The 15,431-nt window shown below is 40.7% G+C and overlaps 2 protein-coding genes across 2 annotated transcripts in view; one reads left to right on the top strand and one right to left on the bottom strand.

The window, feature by feature from the left end:
* Window positions 1-8,577: 8,577 nt before the first annotated feature.
* Window positions 8,578-15,431, bottom strand: part of lrrc75bb (leucine rich repeat containing 75Bb) — a 46,828-nt gene continuing 39,974 nt past the window's right edge. Inside the window, exon 5 of the mRNA XM_006640224.3 lies at window positions 8,578-12,424. Coding sequence (XP_006640287.2) covers window positions 11,833-12,424 — 592 coding nt within the window. The 3' untranslated portion in view covers window positions 8,578-11,832. The remainder of the gene's footprint in view (window positions 12,425-15,431) is intronic.
* The window catches only part of LOC102689952 (glutathione hydrolase 1 proenzyme), a 68,866-nt gene continuing 64,781 nt past the window's right edge, over window positions 11,347-15,431 (top strand). Inside the window, exon 1 of the mRNA XM_015366164.2 lies at window positions 11,347-11,669. The gene's annotated coding sequence lies outside the window, so the exon portion shown is untranslated. The remainder of the gene's footprint in view (window positions 11,670-15,431) is intronic.

Here is a 15,431-nt window from a genome sequence, read left to right as displayed (position 1 = left end):
TATCTAAGAGCAGTCCATACAGGGGGTAGAAATTGTTTTTCCCAACCCTCTGCACCATTTGTGAAGTGCACTTTTTTTTTGTTTTCCGTTCTTGACGAAAGTGATTCGCCATCAAGTCAAAGAGCTAAAAACACTGCCAGCTGCTAGCAGTTCTTCAGGCCTCCAAGAGCAAAGGGCAAGACAGGTCTGCGAAGAAAGATCCAGGTTTCGTATTCTTTCCAAAAATCGGATTTCTCTTGAGGGACACCAGTGGTTGATTGGGTGACGTGTTCGGTTCGTCTTTGTTTTCTGCATCCGCGCTGCCACGCTGACTGTCCCACGAGCTCTAAGAGCTGCCCCACACTGCCGCAGAGCCATGCTGTATGGCAGTAGTAGTCACTGGGTCCAAACCAGTTAAGCTCTGTGCTTTACTGTGCAGTGGTTTGCGTGTATCGGGTGAAAACAGAACTGTAGGCTCTTGTGTTGTAGATCCCAAACCATGGCAGATACCAGTGAGCTCTCGGCTTTCCATTCTGTGAAATCTTCAGCACCTGACCCTCAAGTACAGTGGATTTGAAATAATAGGAGAGCAGCAGAGTCAACTGCCTAAGTAACCAAATGACCACTTATTAGTCTAGTGGGGGTGTACTCAAGACATTGATAAGTTTAGCTCTCAAGACATTACCTGTGTAGCCGCATGGAATGGTTACAGTACAGGAACAGTTTCCACCATATTTTCCTAATAGCCTCTGTCTCTCTAGTATTTCAAGTACTCTAGTCTCCGTTCTGCCTGCCTGGCCAATGAATGCAGTTGTTGAACATCTTTGTCATCTTTGTTTGACTTGCTTGTCAGACATTTCAACAGTGCTGCCCCATCGTGGGCAGCACTAACGCATTACAGGAGGGGCTGCTTTTGCAAGCTCTTGCCACTTTGAGTCCAGGACTTGTGCTGCAATGGGGAAAGCTGTCCAGGACTGTATGTGGCTGGCACTCCAGCTCTTTTAATTGTTTATTTATGAGGGCCAGCATTTGATGCACATCCCACATTTAATGGCTGTTCTGTCCCAGGATGCCTCTGTGATATGACCTTGGTCTGTGACCACCAGCAGTTTTCAAACTGGGTATTCCCACTATTAGGAAATGGGGAAAAAAAATGAAATAAAAATGCATATAATAGCAATAAGATACCAGTTACCAACAGACAAAAATTCTGTTGGAATAACATCACAAAATTAGACACAGCTGGTCACTAGGTGTCACTGCATCCTAATACATTTGCTTTCCTATTAATCTGGATTTAGATTAGAGCTCAATTGTTTCTCATTCTCTTTAGACTTTAGAGTTCCAGTGTATGTCACAAGATTTATATGGCACTAGATTTAAAGCGTGGTATTGGGTTATATATATCACCATTCATGAGTGATTACACAAGCAATAGTTTTTCTGAAATGATCACTAATAGTTAAAATCATTGAGTTTTTAAACAAGGCATTTTGTCCTCCCTTAAATGAATAGTGAGAAACTTTCAGAAGGTTTCTGCTCTTGCAAGATCAGGCGAGCTGCCAGTTGTGCTTTATTTTAGGAAGCTATGTAGATATTCAGATGCAGGGTGAAATACAAATGTAATGGTGTGGTTAGAATGAAGCCTTTGTAATTTTATGTGGATGACATGAAGTGGCTCTTTTATTTGAAAATTTGACCTTTCTCAGTGTGTTGAATACCACAATCGAGTATATAAATTGACTTGGATTCTGTTTTCAGTCCTTTGCTCCCTTGGTATTTGGCTTTTGTGTTACAAGATGTTTATCAAGACTTAATTTTAGTTTTAACATTAACTTTGTTTTTGTGAATCTTTCTCAATGCCCCAGTTGTTTTTTTTTTCACTGCAAATGATGTTGAATAGGGAAACCTAAACAATTTGGGGTTTTTGTTCCACCTGAAGAACTCCAGAAGATGTTGTGTTCATACAAGTTCAATCTTGCTTTTGTGAGCTTTAGGACGCATTTGCATTTTCATTTGCTGAGATTCTGTTTTTTCTTTTTTCATGTTGTTTTTTTTCTTTTTGAAAATGTTTAAAGTTAAAGTTCATTGTTGCGTTTGGATAATTCTTAAAAAAAATATTGGATCTTTTTCAGACAAAATACCTGTCTTAAAATTCCAGGAGCATGTTTGGGGACAGATGTCCTGACTTGCATTACCAGATGAGTTCTCCAAAATACTAGTGCACATATGCTTTTTATGTGGGTTCGTACTGACTGAGTGCATTTGAGCGGTTTATACTGTAGATTTGCCAGTGACAAGAAGTTTCTTACATTGTGCACTTAAGAAGAACTGGAAAGCTTTCTGAGGTCGCTGGATTAAGTCACTATGTTGAAAAGAGGCTCATGAATCAAGCAGCTCTCTGTCAAAGTTAGTTCGGGCATTGCATCTTATCTGACAAACATTAAAGTTTTTGCGGATTTACTGAGTGGTGCCTAAAAAAAAGATCTGAATAGATTGTTGTAGGTGGAGGATAAGTGTCATAGAAAAATGAAGGCAAAATGCACCTTTATCCCTCCTAGTATATGACCAGGTGCCATTTCAATTGGTGAGTTTCATTGCCCTTGAAGTAGTAGGTTGTCATATCCCAATGTATTAACATATCCTAAATATACTAACCGTTAATTGAAAATTTTTTGAATCAGTGCTCTAATAAGAAGTAACAAAAGTCCATTCTGCAGTTGTAGAAGTTTCTAGTGGCATGACCTCTTTCAGTGCTGTATGATACAATGCAGATCAACCAGTTCGTATGTTTTATTGGTTCATAAGCTAGTCTGAGAACACCACCTTTCTTTCTGTCAGGTGCCTGTACTGAATACAAAGAGCTCCTTGTTGAAGACATTTGAAGTAACTTGCTCTTAAGTTTCCCAGTCTTTAAAGATAACTTCCACTTCCTTGCCAAACTGGTTAGCTGCATCCCGTCATTTGTTGACAAATTCTTATTGTAGATTTATTGTTCTCTTTGAAAGGCGTGGTTGTACTGCACTTTGACATGCTGAAACAAAAGCTCTGTTGTCTGTTGTCTGTTGTCTGTTGTCTGAAAAGGTGAATTGTGGCCAAAAGCCTATCAAAAATGCACCAGAGATAGCACCTGGAAGTGATTGATCTTATTCGATCTTCCGTCACCTTGCGATTACACGGTAAAGTGAAAACTGAGTGTTCCCAGTTTATAAAACAATTTTTCTACTAAAGGCTCTCAGGAGGATAAAGATGAAGAGTAATAATGTGTAAACGACTTGGCATGTGTTAGGAACGTCCCAATGGTATCTTTCTTCCACTTGCAAGACAATGCTCAGTTTTGCCCATGCGAAGCTGAAATACTGATAGACATCTGCATTGCATCAGGATTACTCTGCTCTAATGACTTGCTTACTGGGGTACATCCTAAGGTAATAAAATGGCTTCAGTCAGTCCAGAATTCTGCACCTCCTGCGTGAACCGAAAGTGCTCTTCCTAGTCTTTAGAGATTTTGGGTGGTCAAGGCTAGATTGAGGGTCTGGGATATTCCTTCTTATAGATATTAAGTGATAAAGATGTAAATTGTTTTAAGGTAGCATAATAAATAACTAGCACACACACCTTACTTATTGTATAGAGATATTAAGCATTACCTAAGCTTGTATTTTAAGGTAAGTAGCCTGGTAGCTATGGCTAACATTATGGAAAACTTAGAGTACCGAGCACTAAATTTGGGGATGTTTTTTCCCCCCATTAAGTTGCTATTCAGTGCTTAAGAGCTGCAGTTCTGCAGTTTTTATGGCTATTTTTCATTTAGCAGCCCATTAAGTCCTAAATAAAATAACTATTTGAATTCTTATTCCAATAATTAGATCAGTCCAGGTAATTAAAATAAACAATAGCAGGTAAGCACACGAACGTCATCTTGGATGGGCTTGTGCTGTGACCCTAAGCAAGCCGATGAGACTCGTGACGATATACTAAATGTGCTTCAGCTGAATTGCACAGACGAGTGCCCTAGATCCCCCTGCCCTGGTTCCTACACGTTCATAAGTCATTAATCCTGTTCAATTGCTGATGTCAACCAGTCATCTCCCTGGGGGTAGTTTTTATTTTTCAATGCAGAACATCTCGGCTTCCCAGCGAGTCTTAGCATGTGAGCTTGGCCTGCCAGTTCTTTTTCCTTGTTCCGAAACATCTATAAAACTTTTTTCATGTCAGGGTTGGTTTTTCTGATACAGAATGTGTGCCTTCAGGGATTAAGCACCTTCCATTGGCCTTGAATTATAGTTTTAAGACTATTAAGGAGCAATTAGTTTGCTGACTACCATTTTCAGCACATCTTGGAAGTGTAAGACACAATTTAAAAAATACCTTGAAAATTGAAAGCATTAGTATCTAGCAAGCGTCTTTTTTTTTTTCAGAACAGTCCCTTTTAAAAGCCTTATTTGAATCGATGAAGGCATTTCTGCTTCCAAAGAACTTGTTTGACAAATTCCTATGAAAGAGTTTTTTTAAATTTCCATCAGCCCTCAGGTCTTATTAATATTATTACTGTGTGCCCAGTATATACTACAGGATAAGATAAGATCACTTTATTGGCCATATACAATTTCTTGTATGAGGAATTTGTCTTTTCGCATGCCCTGACTTGCTCTCCATGAGACACACAGACACAGACGGGGAGAGAAGCTGGGGGTCAGAGCGCAGGGTCAGCCATTTATACAGCACCCCTGGAGCAGTTGGGGTTAAGGACCTTGCTCAGGGGCCCAGTTGATTAGGATTCCTCTGCAATATCCTGACTTATGCAATGTAGTTTAAAAATGCAGATGATTATATTTTATAAGAAAAGACAGGACTAGTGTTAGCGTGTCCAGTTCTGCCGGGGCATTAAAAGTGCCTAAACAGTAACCACATTCAGACTGAACTTCAAATGCATCTCTGTTTTTTGAGTGGAAGGACACAAAATGCTCTTGATTGGGGGGGAGAAGAGAAGTCTGTGTCTGCTCCCTGTTTTTTAGCAAAGAAACAGCAGCAGTGTCCCCCTGGGTGCTTATCTTCAAAGGCATTTCATCAGTGTTCTCCTGGATACCCAACTTAAGAACTTTATACATGTGTTCTGTATTGCCTTAGGTTTTCATTTTCTTAAGCTTTGTTTTGTTTTCAGTAAATATATTATTGTTGCCAATTATGTACAAGTATCACGGCAGGAGAGGTTTTGGATACCATTTCCCAATGAGCCAGGACTTTGTTGATAGTCAAAAGAGAACAACATGGTTTTAATTAGGAACTTTAATTAGGCAATGAGATGTGACTGGTCTGCTAAGTTTCCAGGGAAACAGTGGGAAATGAGACATACTGGGGGAATTAAACTAAGTGCTCACAACAGGACAGGGCATTAGAGAGTAGCTGCAGAATGTGACTTGAAAATGAAATAAGACTTTGCTGCGTGGTCACCCAGCAGTGTCTGTTTATGAAAATATTAGAGAGGAATGGAACAAGTAATTGGATGAACGTGGGAATGCTGGCTTGATACAAACATGGTAAAATCCCTATGCTTGCGGCCGCTAACCCCGAACATGTGCGTAATATTAAGTAGCTTTAAAATTTAGATTCCTTTTTTTCTGATGGATGACTTAGCCTCTGTGAAATATTATTCCTTTAATTTTTTTTTTCATATGTCTGGGTTTTATTTTCTTTATAAGGGTGGTTTACGAATACCGGGGAAGTGCTGTCATCTCATTGGAACTTTGGCCTTAACTGTTGTTAAACGGTTCCATGCAAGTCATGTCTGAAGGAAAATACTTCTGCCAGTTTTACTAGCGAGAGTTCAGAAAAGACATGTTTGAAGAGGATATATCATTTTTATGATTTATTTGTATGTCATCACAGACTCTTGTTTGCTCTTGAAATATCAGTTTTATCTATAAGTCATAGGGCTCCAGTTATTCGGGGTTTTGCGAAATGGGAAAATGTTTATATGAGCTGCTTTGTGCCTGACAGAAACTTGATGAACCTGATGTTAAAATGACCTTGTAGGGCGAACCCTTGCAACCGCATGCATTTGCCCAAGAGTTTAACCAGAGCTGAAGGCTGTGCTCTTGAACTCCAAGCAAGAAAAGAAAATATAATGGGATACAGATATCAGACTTCATATGCATGCATGCATCTGTATTCACACATGTATGTCTGCATAAATTGTACATATATAAGCAGTTTTCAGTCTGTTCTCCATCGATTTTAAAGAGGTTTTGCAGTCTTCATTCATAGATAAAAGAAGCTGAAGGAAAAAAAAAAACTAAATGAAAACCGAGTAGGCAGAAACAAAGTTCAAGACCAAACTGAAGCGGAATCGAATCGTCGAAGAGAAACCCCAAAGCCTGTTACAAGCAAAACTGGCAAAATATCTGGTTTGTGAGATACATGTCCGTGCCAGATCTGTTGTTGTAAATATTGTTATAAAATGTTTAAACTTAAGTTACATGAACCACAAGGAGTATCCTTTGGGTTTCTGTGTTAGATTGAATTCGAAAAGCGAAGGTGTTTGAAATGCAAATTAAAAAGTAAAAGGAAACGAATCCTTGCACTGCCACTAGATGGTGCTTGTGAATCGTTTACCTGTGCTAAAATGGACATCTCGGGCTCCAGCATGGATCTTTCACTGCTCCATTGCTATGGAATGAGAGACAAATGGTTTCATTCTCTTCAAATCTGAATTTAAAACTCACCTTTTAACTAGGGTCACTGTCTTATTACCGTTTATTCTGTTTTTTTTTAATTTTATTCTTCTCCATTGTATTGTTTTGTTCTTCCTTTACCACTACGTACAGTGTCGTTGGGTTGGGAAAGGCACTTTATAAGTAGAATTTGTAGTTGTTGTTACTATTATAATTGAAGGGATTGATAGATGGTTTGTTTAATTTGTTGTTGTTGAAGTAGATTAATTTACACTAATCTGCATCAGTTTACCTCTGCAGGGATGTAGTTATATTTTCCATCTAAAATGTTTTGTATCGTTTCTCTTGCAGTCTTCACGATGGTTTCATTTTCTCGGGTAGTTTCTTGTTCAGGTGGGTGGAATACCTTCTGAAGGAAGTTGTTGCAAAACCCTCGATATGCTGTACTTTATGGTGCAGTTTGAAGGTGATACAGCAGATAATTCTACAGAGGTCCTAAGGATTTCAGATCAGCTCTACAAATGCAGAGCTTGTCGAGCTTTCCTGGTTTGCCAGCCACTTCGGGGCTGAAGTGTGTGTGTGTGTTCATCGTCAGTGGTGCTTCCTGTCGGGGCTATCTGCTGAAAAGGCCCCATTATCATTCTCGAACACGAGCAGTGTCGCTTCCTCTAACCTGCTTCCTGCAGGGCCCTGCTCGCCACCTGAAGAGTTGCCCAGCAGGATGCAACAACACACAGGGCTGGCCTTGTGAAAGGGTGGGGTACAATGCACTGTCTCCACAGCAAGAGAGCGCAGCTTGTGAACTATCTCTGTATGGAATTCGTCGACTTTAAAGACAACACCACAATTCCATTTCTGCCTGGTCTATGTGGTCACAAAGAGGCTTAGATTCCAAGGTTTTCTCCAAAGACTTCTGAAAGTGTTACGTAATTCTAGAGTCAAGAAGTAGTTCGAGGAGGTGGCTGCGTCAGCAGTCGTGGGCTGCAAAGGAACGGCTGTGAAGCCTTTGGCGGGTCCACTGCCAAAGACGACACCCGAACTGTGAGGAAAAGAGAACCCTGTGCCATGCTAGCTGTGCCAACTCACACCACGTCCAATTCAGTGATGCAGAACTTGGTGTTGTAGAAATACGGGTTCATGCACGGATAAAGCAAATGCATACAGTAGGCAGCGGTAAACTGCTAGGGTTTCTTGGCATGTTTCTCTTTTGGAAACGGAGCGTGTAATGCCTGCATGGACAGGAGCAAAACCAGAAACTTTGAATCTGTCTCAGATTTACTGTTTGATGCAGTCCAGTGCCTTTTCCCATGTAACTGGAGTTTTGACCATTAGAGGAGATTATAACCCTTGCGAAATAACACTGATCTTTTATGCACACAGTATTTTTTTTAATTCTTAATCCTTTCCAATTCCTGCATTTACCAGAAGTGGGGCGTCAGAACCGCAGTGTTTATTTTTTGATGATGACATTAATTAGTGCTAGTTTGTGGTTTAAAGTTAAACGCTGAAAGCAATTTCTAACTTTTTTGGCCTACCGCTCACAGTTCTAGGAATCTGAAACTTATAGAGCCGAGGTCAAAATTCATCCATCCAGATTTAGTCTGTGAGGGTCATGGCTGAGGCAGTGTCATGTTTGTCAAAGCTGGTTACCAAGTGAGAAAGGTCTTAAGGTTAACCCTACTTGGGGGTGACTTTATATCTGCTGTAAATACCACTTAAGAACAATATAAGATCTGTGCTTATTTTAAAATAAACTCGCCACATGATTGCACACCCACCACTAGGGTGTTTGCAAGAGCTGGTTTTATGTGTAGTGTAAGTAAGAACAGCTGTGGTTCTTCAGTACTCGAAGATGTTGTTTTGCACCTTGAAGTTTACAATTGATTTGTTTAATAGTATGATGCACATAAATGAATAGCACACCACGGTTTAAATTATTTATTGAACAAGCTACAAACATGTCTTGTTTAGTTTCAGTACAAGTACACAGTGAGTAATGGCTGACGTGCACAAAATTGGTATCCTGGTACCGTTAAAAAAACAAAACACAACATACAAATAGGGCCGGTATTGACTCTTCCCTTCGTTCCACAGTCGGAAATAGAAACCGTTGAAATCAGTGTGTTTTGGGCCTCTCCCGTTTTAGAGACGCAAAGGACTGAGTTTTTGCATTTTACTCCACGTGTTTGATAATTCCAACGTTTCAGTCTTCACAGTTTGGCAGGGGAGTGCATTGCCTGCCGGTATGCTCCATTTGTTAGGTGTCACTTGCTATCTGTACTTCATTCTTCCAATCTGTCTCCGCTCTGCTGCTTGTCAGTACCTTGTAGGAGAGTTTAAATATCTGAAGACGCTATTTGTAATGCTACATTGTCATTTGAGTATAAGACTGCTCTCACATTGCTAATGTATTTTAACACCTTTTGTTTAGTTATCAAAAAGGATCACATAACAGTACTGTCTATATGATGCCAATAGAGTCATAGTTTCTTAACACATACAATAGATATTATTAGCATGTATCATGAGTATGATTGCTAGTTATCTGTATATATTAAAACTATGATTAATGTAGACACAATTGGTGGAAATTTCATCCTGGCATTTTACAACTCCAAAATGGAAGTTCAAAGTGTTATCTTTCTTTTTGCATCATTCATTGTGATGTTTTTTTTGAAGCACAAATGGGTTTCTTAAAGCTTCTTTCGTACTCAGCATGAATACGAAGGTTCAGAGTTCACACTGATGAGTTTACTACCATATACCGTCCAAGCATGAGTCTCCTACGGTGCAGAGCTCAACGCCTTAGTCGTGGATCAACACAAATTCAAAGTAGTGTTTAGCAGGTCTGAGCTCCTCTTTGTATATCTGAAGTTTGCACCAGATACCAATTTATAGGGCAAACGAAAACAACATTTATACTTGAACAAGGAATTGTAAAACTATAAAAGAAATAACCAAACAACGTGACTCACACGAAGCACCTGACTCACACGAAGCACAAACAGGCTGTTAAATACCTGAGGTAGTGCAAACTATAGAGCAGCTGATATCTAGAAGACAACAGAAAGCCTCAGAACACATATCTTACTGCTACCCTACTGAAATTGTGCAGTAAACGGCAAGCAATAATTAGATTTCTTCAGCTTAGTGACTCAAGTTTACTCCAATTTAACAGTCTCATCAACTTTTTTTTTAAATACAACCATACAGTTCAGCCATAAAATACAATGAAATATATTCCTTACAGCACATTTCAAACGCATGAATAACAATACCTCGCACAAAAGGCTATAAGATACTCAAATCTACACACATGTTCACGTGCACACACACAAAATTGTGTAACCTATTTTTTTTCCCTTCTTTCATTCGCTTATACTAGAGAATTTTTTGCATGATGCTACATTTCTGGGGTTTGGAATAAGGATTTTAGCCTCATACATATCTGGTAAACATGTTTCCAGTTTCTTATGCTTATCTAGGAGGACGTTTTATTAAGAAAAAAAAAGCCCTGCGCTTGTATTTTCTTTTTCTGATGCTCTGTAAAGTACAGTATTAAATTGTGTTTCCTTAAACTTGGGCTCACAGTGATGGTATTTGGTTTGTTTTTCAGTGCAGTAAGACACAGAGTGTACATTTACATTCTGAGGTTGTCTCATCGGTTGGCACAGTCCATCCTCACTGGGTTTCACACAGGCACCGCAAGACAATCAGACCCTCAGCAGCCCTCTCTGGATGAGCAGCTGTGAGCGATGACACAGGCTCAGCCTCATAATTAACAGGACCTTCAGAGAAAAACCACCAGGATTTGGGGATTCACTGGTGCTGAAGTTTGTCTAAAATAAGACCTACTTGAGCATGTCCGCCTGTATGGCTGGCAACTATAACAAGTGAGGATTTCATTCCTTTCTGATTTGATCTTATCTTGTATCTTAGATTTTTTTTTAATCATGCACTGTATCAAAAGAAAAAAACATAGGACACTCTTTTGCGATAAAGTTGGCATACATAATAGAAATGAAACTTAAGTACTGTCGCTCATAACTAGAAGCATAGCCAATCCCAGTTAAAACTGTCATGGATAATAGATCATGAGCAATGTGGGGCTGTACCAGATATTTAAGTGTTGTTTCAATCACAGTGAAGGCTGGAAAAATAAATTTAAATCTTAAATCTGTGCCTTAGAACATTTTTTTGTTACTAACATTTTTTTTTACATTCTCAATTTGCCTGTAAATGATTTACTCGTAAATAATTGTAAAAATGAAATAAGTATTATGGTAATCACTATAAATTGGTAGTTTAATAGGAGGTTCTTAAACAAAATGTTACATTTATATAATTAGTTCTTCTCTTAGTTCATGGCCCCAGATTTCACCCAACTTCAACAATCTTTCAAAATGCCTGGACTTTATATCTTATTATAAAGAAATGTGGAATAGACTATAGGATTCTACAACTTTAAAAAAACATTTTTAGCCTTCGATGATAGATGTTATCCTTCATTTAGATCCTGCAGAATTTTTTGATTGCATTGTTTAATGTGACTTCATAAGAAAAGGCTATCGGCAAACCATACCATACTACTGTATATATTTGCACCATCATTGACATTTCTAGGGCTAGTACAAGTGGGGAAAAAAAGCCTCGACTCTGCAGTTTGCGTAATTCACGTGACTTGTCAGCTGTATAGTCTGTTGAGCTTGTTTCACGTCTGTTGTTGAGAGATTAACGGAACTCACACACACACAATGTCCCGCTAGACCAAACTGACAAGAGACGGGCTCAGTCCTGGTGGTAGAAATTGTTCAGTCTCTGATGCACAACTAAATCCAGCTACTATGCTGTTCTCACATCGAACCTTCTGATCCTTCTGTTCACACTGGAGCTTCACCCTAAAGTTCTCAGGCTTTTCTTCACCTGACTTTCCAGAGAAAAGGGAGCACCTTCTCAAAGTCTCTCCACCCTCCAATGAAACCTCGCCTTGCTTCCAGGAGCCCCATCAACCACGCGGTAGGTGACTATACCGTATTGAGTTTTCTGGATGTGAAGTATGGGTGCTGTGTTGGGACAAGCTTTCAAATGTATGGTATTAACTCATACTTGCCAAAGTAGGCAACCAGATGTGGGGTAACTTAAAAACTGAGGGGAACCTACTTGAGTTAGTCACCTGAAATCACCTCTCACAGTAGTGTAGCATAAAGCCCTGGGAGACACTCTTTTCTGTCAGTACCCAAGGCTCCAATTCCAGCTTGTCCTCCTCTTCCTCCTCGTCCTCCTCCTCTTCTTCTTCTTCATAGTGACTGGCCTCCTCGATGGAGGTTTCCATGTGGTAGTCATAGGGCTGGCCCTCGGTGTACTCGTAGATGGTGGGCAAGCTACTCTTGAGACTGCAGCGTCTGCGCAGGGCTACCAGCAGGGGCTGGGGCATGGTGAATATGTCCACGTTGTTGCCCATGTCGATCCAGGCCAGGCTGGGGAACTTCTTGGGTTCCTTCATGGTCTCGGTCAGGTCTTTGACGATGGCAGTGGTCAGGCGATTGCCATTCAGCGCCAGGTTGGTGAGCTTGGGCAGGGAGCCCAGGAAGGGCAGCAGGAGGCGGAGGTTCTCGTCATGCAGCTCGGTAAAGCTCAGATCGACCGAGGCCACAGCGTCTCCGTTGTTTTGGAGGTAGTACGCCACCCGGTGGACGTCTCTGCTCGAAAGGGGAATGCCGGACAGATCGACCGAGTCATTGGAGAGCTTCTTCTGCAAGGTGGTTTTCAGACTGAAAATTGGAAAACAAAACAAGGGAGTGTGAGATGTCATGCAAGTCGAATGAGCTTTGATTTTGTCTTTGAGCCTCCAGAACAGGAGTTTTCTCTTTCTCAAATGCATAGGTTGCTGTACAACAAGTTTTTGCCCTGAGTCTTGTACATGCAACAGGACAGTAACTAGAAAATCGGAACTGGGTGACAGAAAGTCAGCAAGATGTCCAAGTGTTTGATAAATAATAGCGTCTGAGGTCTGTCGACTGGGTTTTAATCTGTTTTTATTTGGGTATCATTCCCCTTAGTCTGGAGCACTTCCAATGTTTCATACTGCCAAGTCTTGTTTAGTAATGAAGGAAACGCTATTTGTACTACGGAAAACAAAGTCTTGAACTCACTGGGTCTTGGGAGAATGGTCACACTGTGTGAAGCTGCAATGGACATGTGCTCAGATTACTGATAAAATGATAAAAGTAGTAATTGTTTGAAACCCCAGTGGCAGGGAAACAGGATTATTTTGATTTCTGTAACCATTATGCAAACACGAATACATATTTTCCATTCATTTCTGTGTAACAGAAAGATCACATGACTTTTTAAGGGTAGGTTAAGACATGTATCACATCACCACTAACTTTTCAAATAGGAAAATTCAAACACGTTAACTGGCTACAGCTCAGAACAGTTTGCTCCTTTTTCTTGAGTTTCCAGAAACTAAATTCCTTCTATGGAGTGTCACCACCTATGCAGGAGTCTTCAAGGTGCGCAGAGGTGAGAACAATGTAAACCCCTCACTTCTCAGCTCATTGCTGATTGGAGTAGATGACAAAACCCCATGCCCAAAGGTACCAGGGAAACTGCAGGGGTCTCTGAGTCACTTAGTCAAGAGATTCCTGCCTAACTAACTTTACCCTACTCTCAGCAGCGCTCAGTCAATTGTGCATCACCACCGGTGGAGTTACAGTCTCGGTCAGCTAGTGACATGACCCAGACTTGAACCTGTAATCGCAGAGGTTGACTTGGGTGAGCACCTTTACTGACTATGCCATGCTGGAGGCCTAACATAGGCACTATCATAATTAGGAACAAGTAATAGGTTTATTCCATGCTGAAAAAAAAGAAGAAAGAGAACACAACGTTTCGGCCGTGGAGCCTTCTTCAGGTGTGATTTTGATAGGAGGCTGTTTAATAATTTTTTCTGTCTCCATTGAAAACATTGAAAAATATAAAGCAGCTCTGCTGTTGCACTCTAAGCTTATTTTTGGAAAGAAAAGCAGAAATATCAAAAGGCCTAATATACTAACTAACCTTGAGTCTCCTTCCAGGAGGGTGTTTTTCTTAGTTTTATTCTCTCTCAGTATGTGAGAACACTTGACTTGGCACTGTTCTCCAAAGGCAGATGAACACAATGACCTGCTCTTGACTCATCTATCACACCACATCAAATAAAACAACCTGGAATTGAACCAAGCTGGAGGGATAAGCGCAGCTCAGTACCCTGCTAGGATCTGATTGCAGCTGCTGAGGCCGCCCTCAGAACCAAACAGCCCCATTCCCCAGGCAATGGTGAGTTACACCGCGCTAGCAGACCTGTGGGTGGCGAGATATGCCAAGCCAGAAACCAGGTCTCCTGTCTTGGGAGAATTCAGCACTGTCTAGGGGCCAGAGAGGTGATATCAGCTTCTCTTCAGGCTCTGCACCACAGATCCGTGTCACACTCTCCCCTGATAAAGTCACCTCAGTAACTGATTAGGCTTAGTAACATCAGTTCAGGAGTTCAGATAACCCCTAATGAATGCAAGAGAGAGGGAAATAGGTATAAAATATTTGTTGGGGCTCTCCTAGCTAAGGGAATGGCAGTCTCTCCTGTCTCTCCGGCCCATCCCCCAGTTGTGAGGAGTAAGCTAGCAGTTTGCTACAGGGTGTAAATGGGGGGAGTTTTGTAAATGGGATACGTGTGAGCAAATCCCGGATGCAAGTCTTCCAATTGCCTACGTATACAAGATTAGGATTTAACCTTCCTGCCAAGTTTCTTTATTATAATTTGTTATAATTCCATTAACGGCACCAACGTGACAAGTGCAGCTGTCTGCCCACCAGACCGTGGTCGTGGTGGACTTCTGTCCTTGGAGCCAGCCAGCGGAGATTCTTGCCACACCGAGAGAGTGGGTCTCCAGCAGCAGGGGGTCTGAATGTGATCCGGGAACCAGGGGATTGAGTACCAGTGTCACTGGTTCACATCTCGGGAATCTCAGGGGCCGCGGTATGAAGTGCCTGTTGTTCAGTGAGTCTTTAGGTTTTTGATTAGAGGTCACTAACAGCTGACACCCGAAAGAAAGCAAGTGCCTTGTTCATCAATCACACGGAAGGAAAAAGGCCACTTAGGGCAGATACCTAATATCAGCGTTGTAGACTAGCAATACGTCAGCAGAGCTGGACAGGAAATATCATGATAGATTGCAGTTTGATTTACAAACAAGATAACAGTGACCGGGACTGAAAGAAAATCATAAGAGTGAGCAAAAATTCATAAAGGGGTGACTAGTTAAAACCTCTAGAGACTCTAGTCACAGTTTTCAATTTTTTGTGTACAATTTTTTGTTTTTTTCCCCCAATACGTAGTTTATTGTGCAGAGATACTGCAACCTATAACTTGTTAAAAAGGTAATTACACCGTACATTTTTCCCTACTGTATCTTATTGCATTTCATACTGCTTGTCTCTGTAATTAATACCTGAAGGGAAGAACAACAAAAACAAGCAATAACCAGACTAACACTGAATTCTCAAAACTAACATCTCACACCGTGATGGCTGCAAGGTGTTTTCTGCTCTATGTTTATTTCTCTCCTTCTTTGAAGATCATTTCAGACATTGAGTGGGACAGCCTGAAAAGTTTTAACATCAAACAGACATTATTATTTTACAGCAAAATCCATTGGGGTTTGCCTGATAATTGCCTGAATTCACACTTCCTCCTGCCCCAAAACTACAGCAGTTTACAGCAACCTCATAAATCCCATC

The sequence above is a fragment of the Lepisosteus oculatus genome, chromosome 22 (genome assembly GCF_040954835.1).
Source record: "Lepisosteus oculatus isolate fLepOcu1 chromosome 22, fLepOcu1.hap2, whole genome shotgun sequence".
In the NCBI taxonomy this organism is placed as follows: Eukaryota; Metazoa; Chordata; class Actinopteri; order Semionotiformes; family Lepisosteidae; genus Lepisosteus; species Lepisosteus oculatus.
Note: the sequence above shows the minus strand (reverse complement) of the source record. Positions and strands in the feature narration are given on the sequence as shown.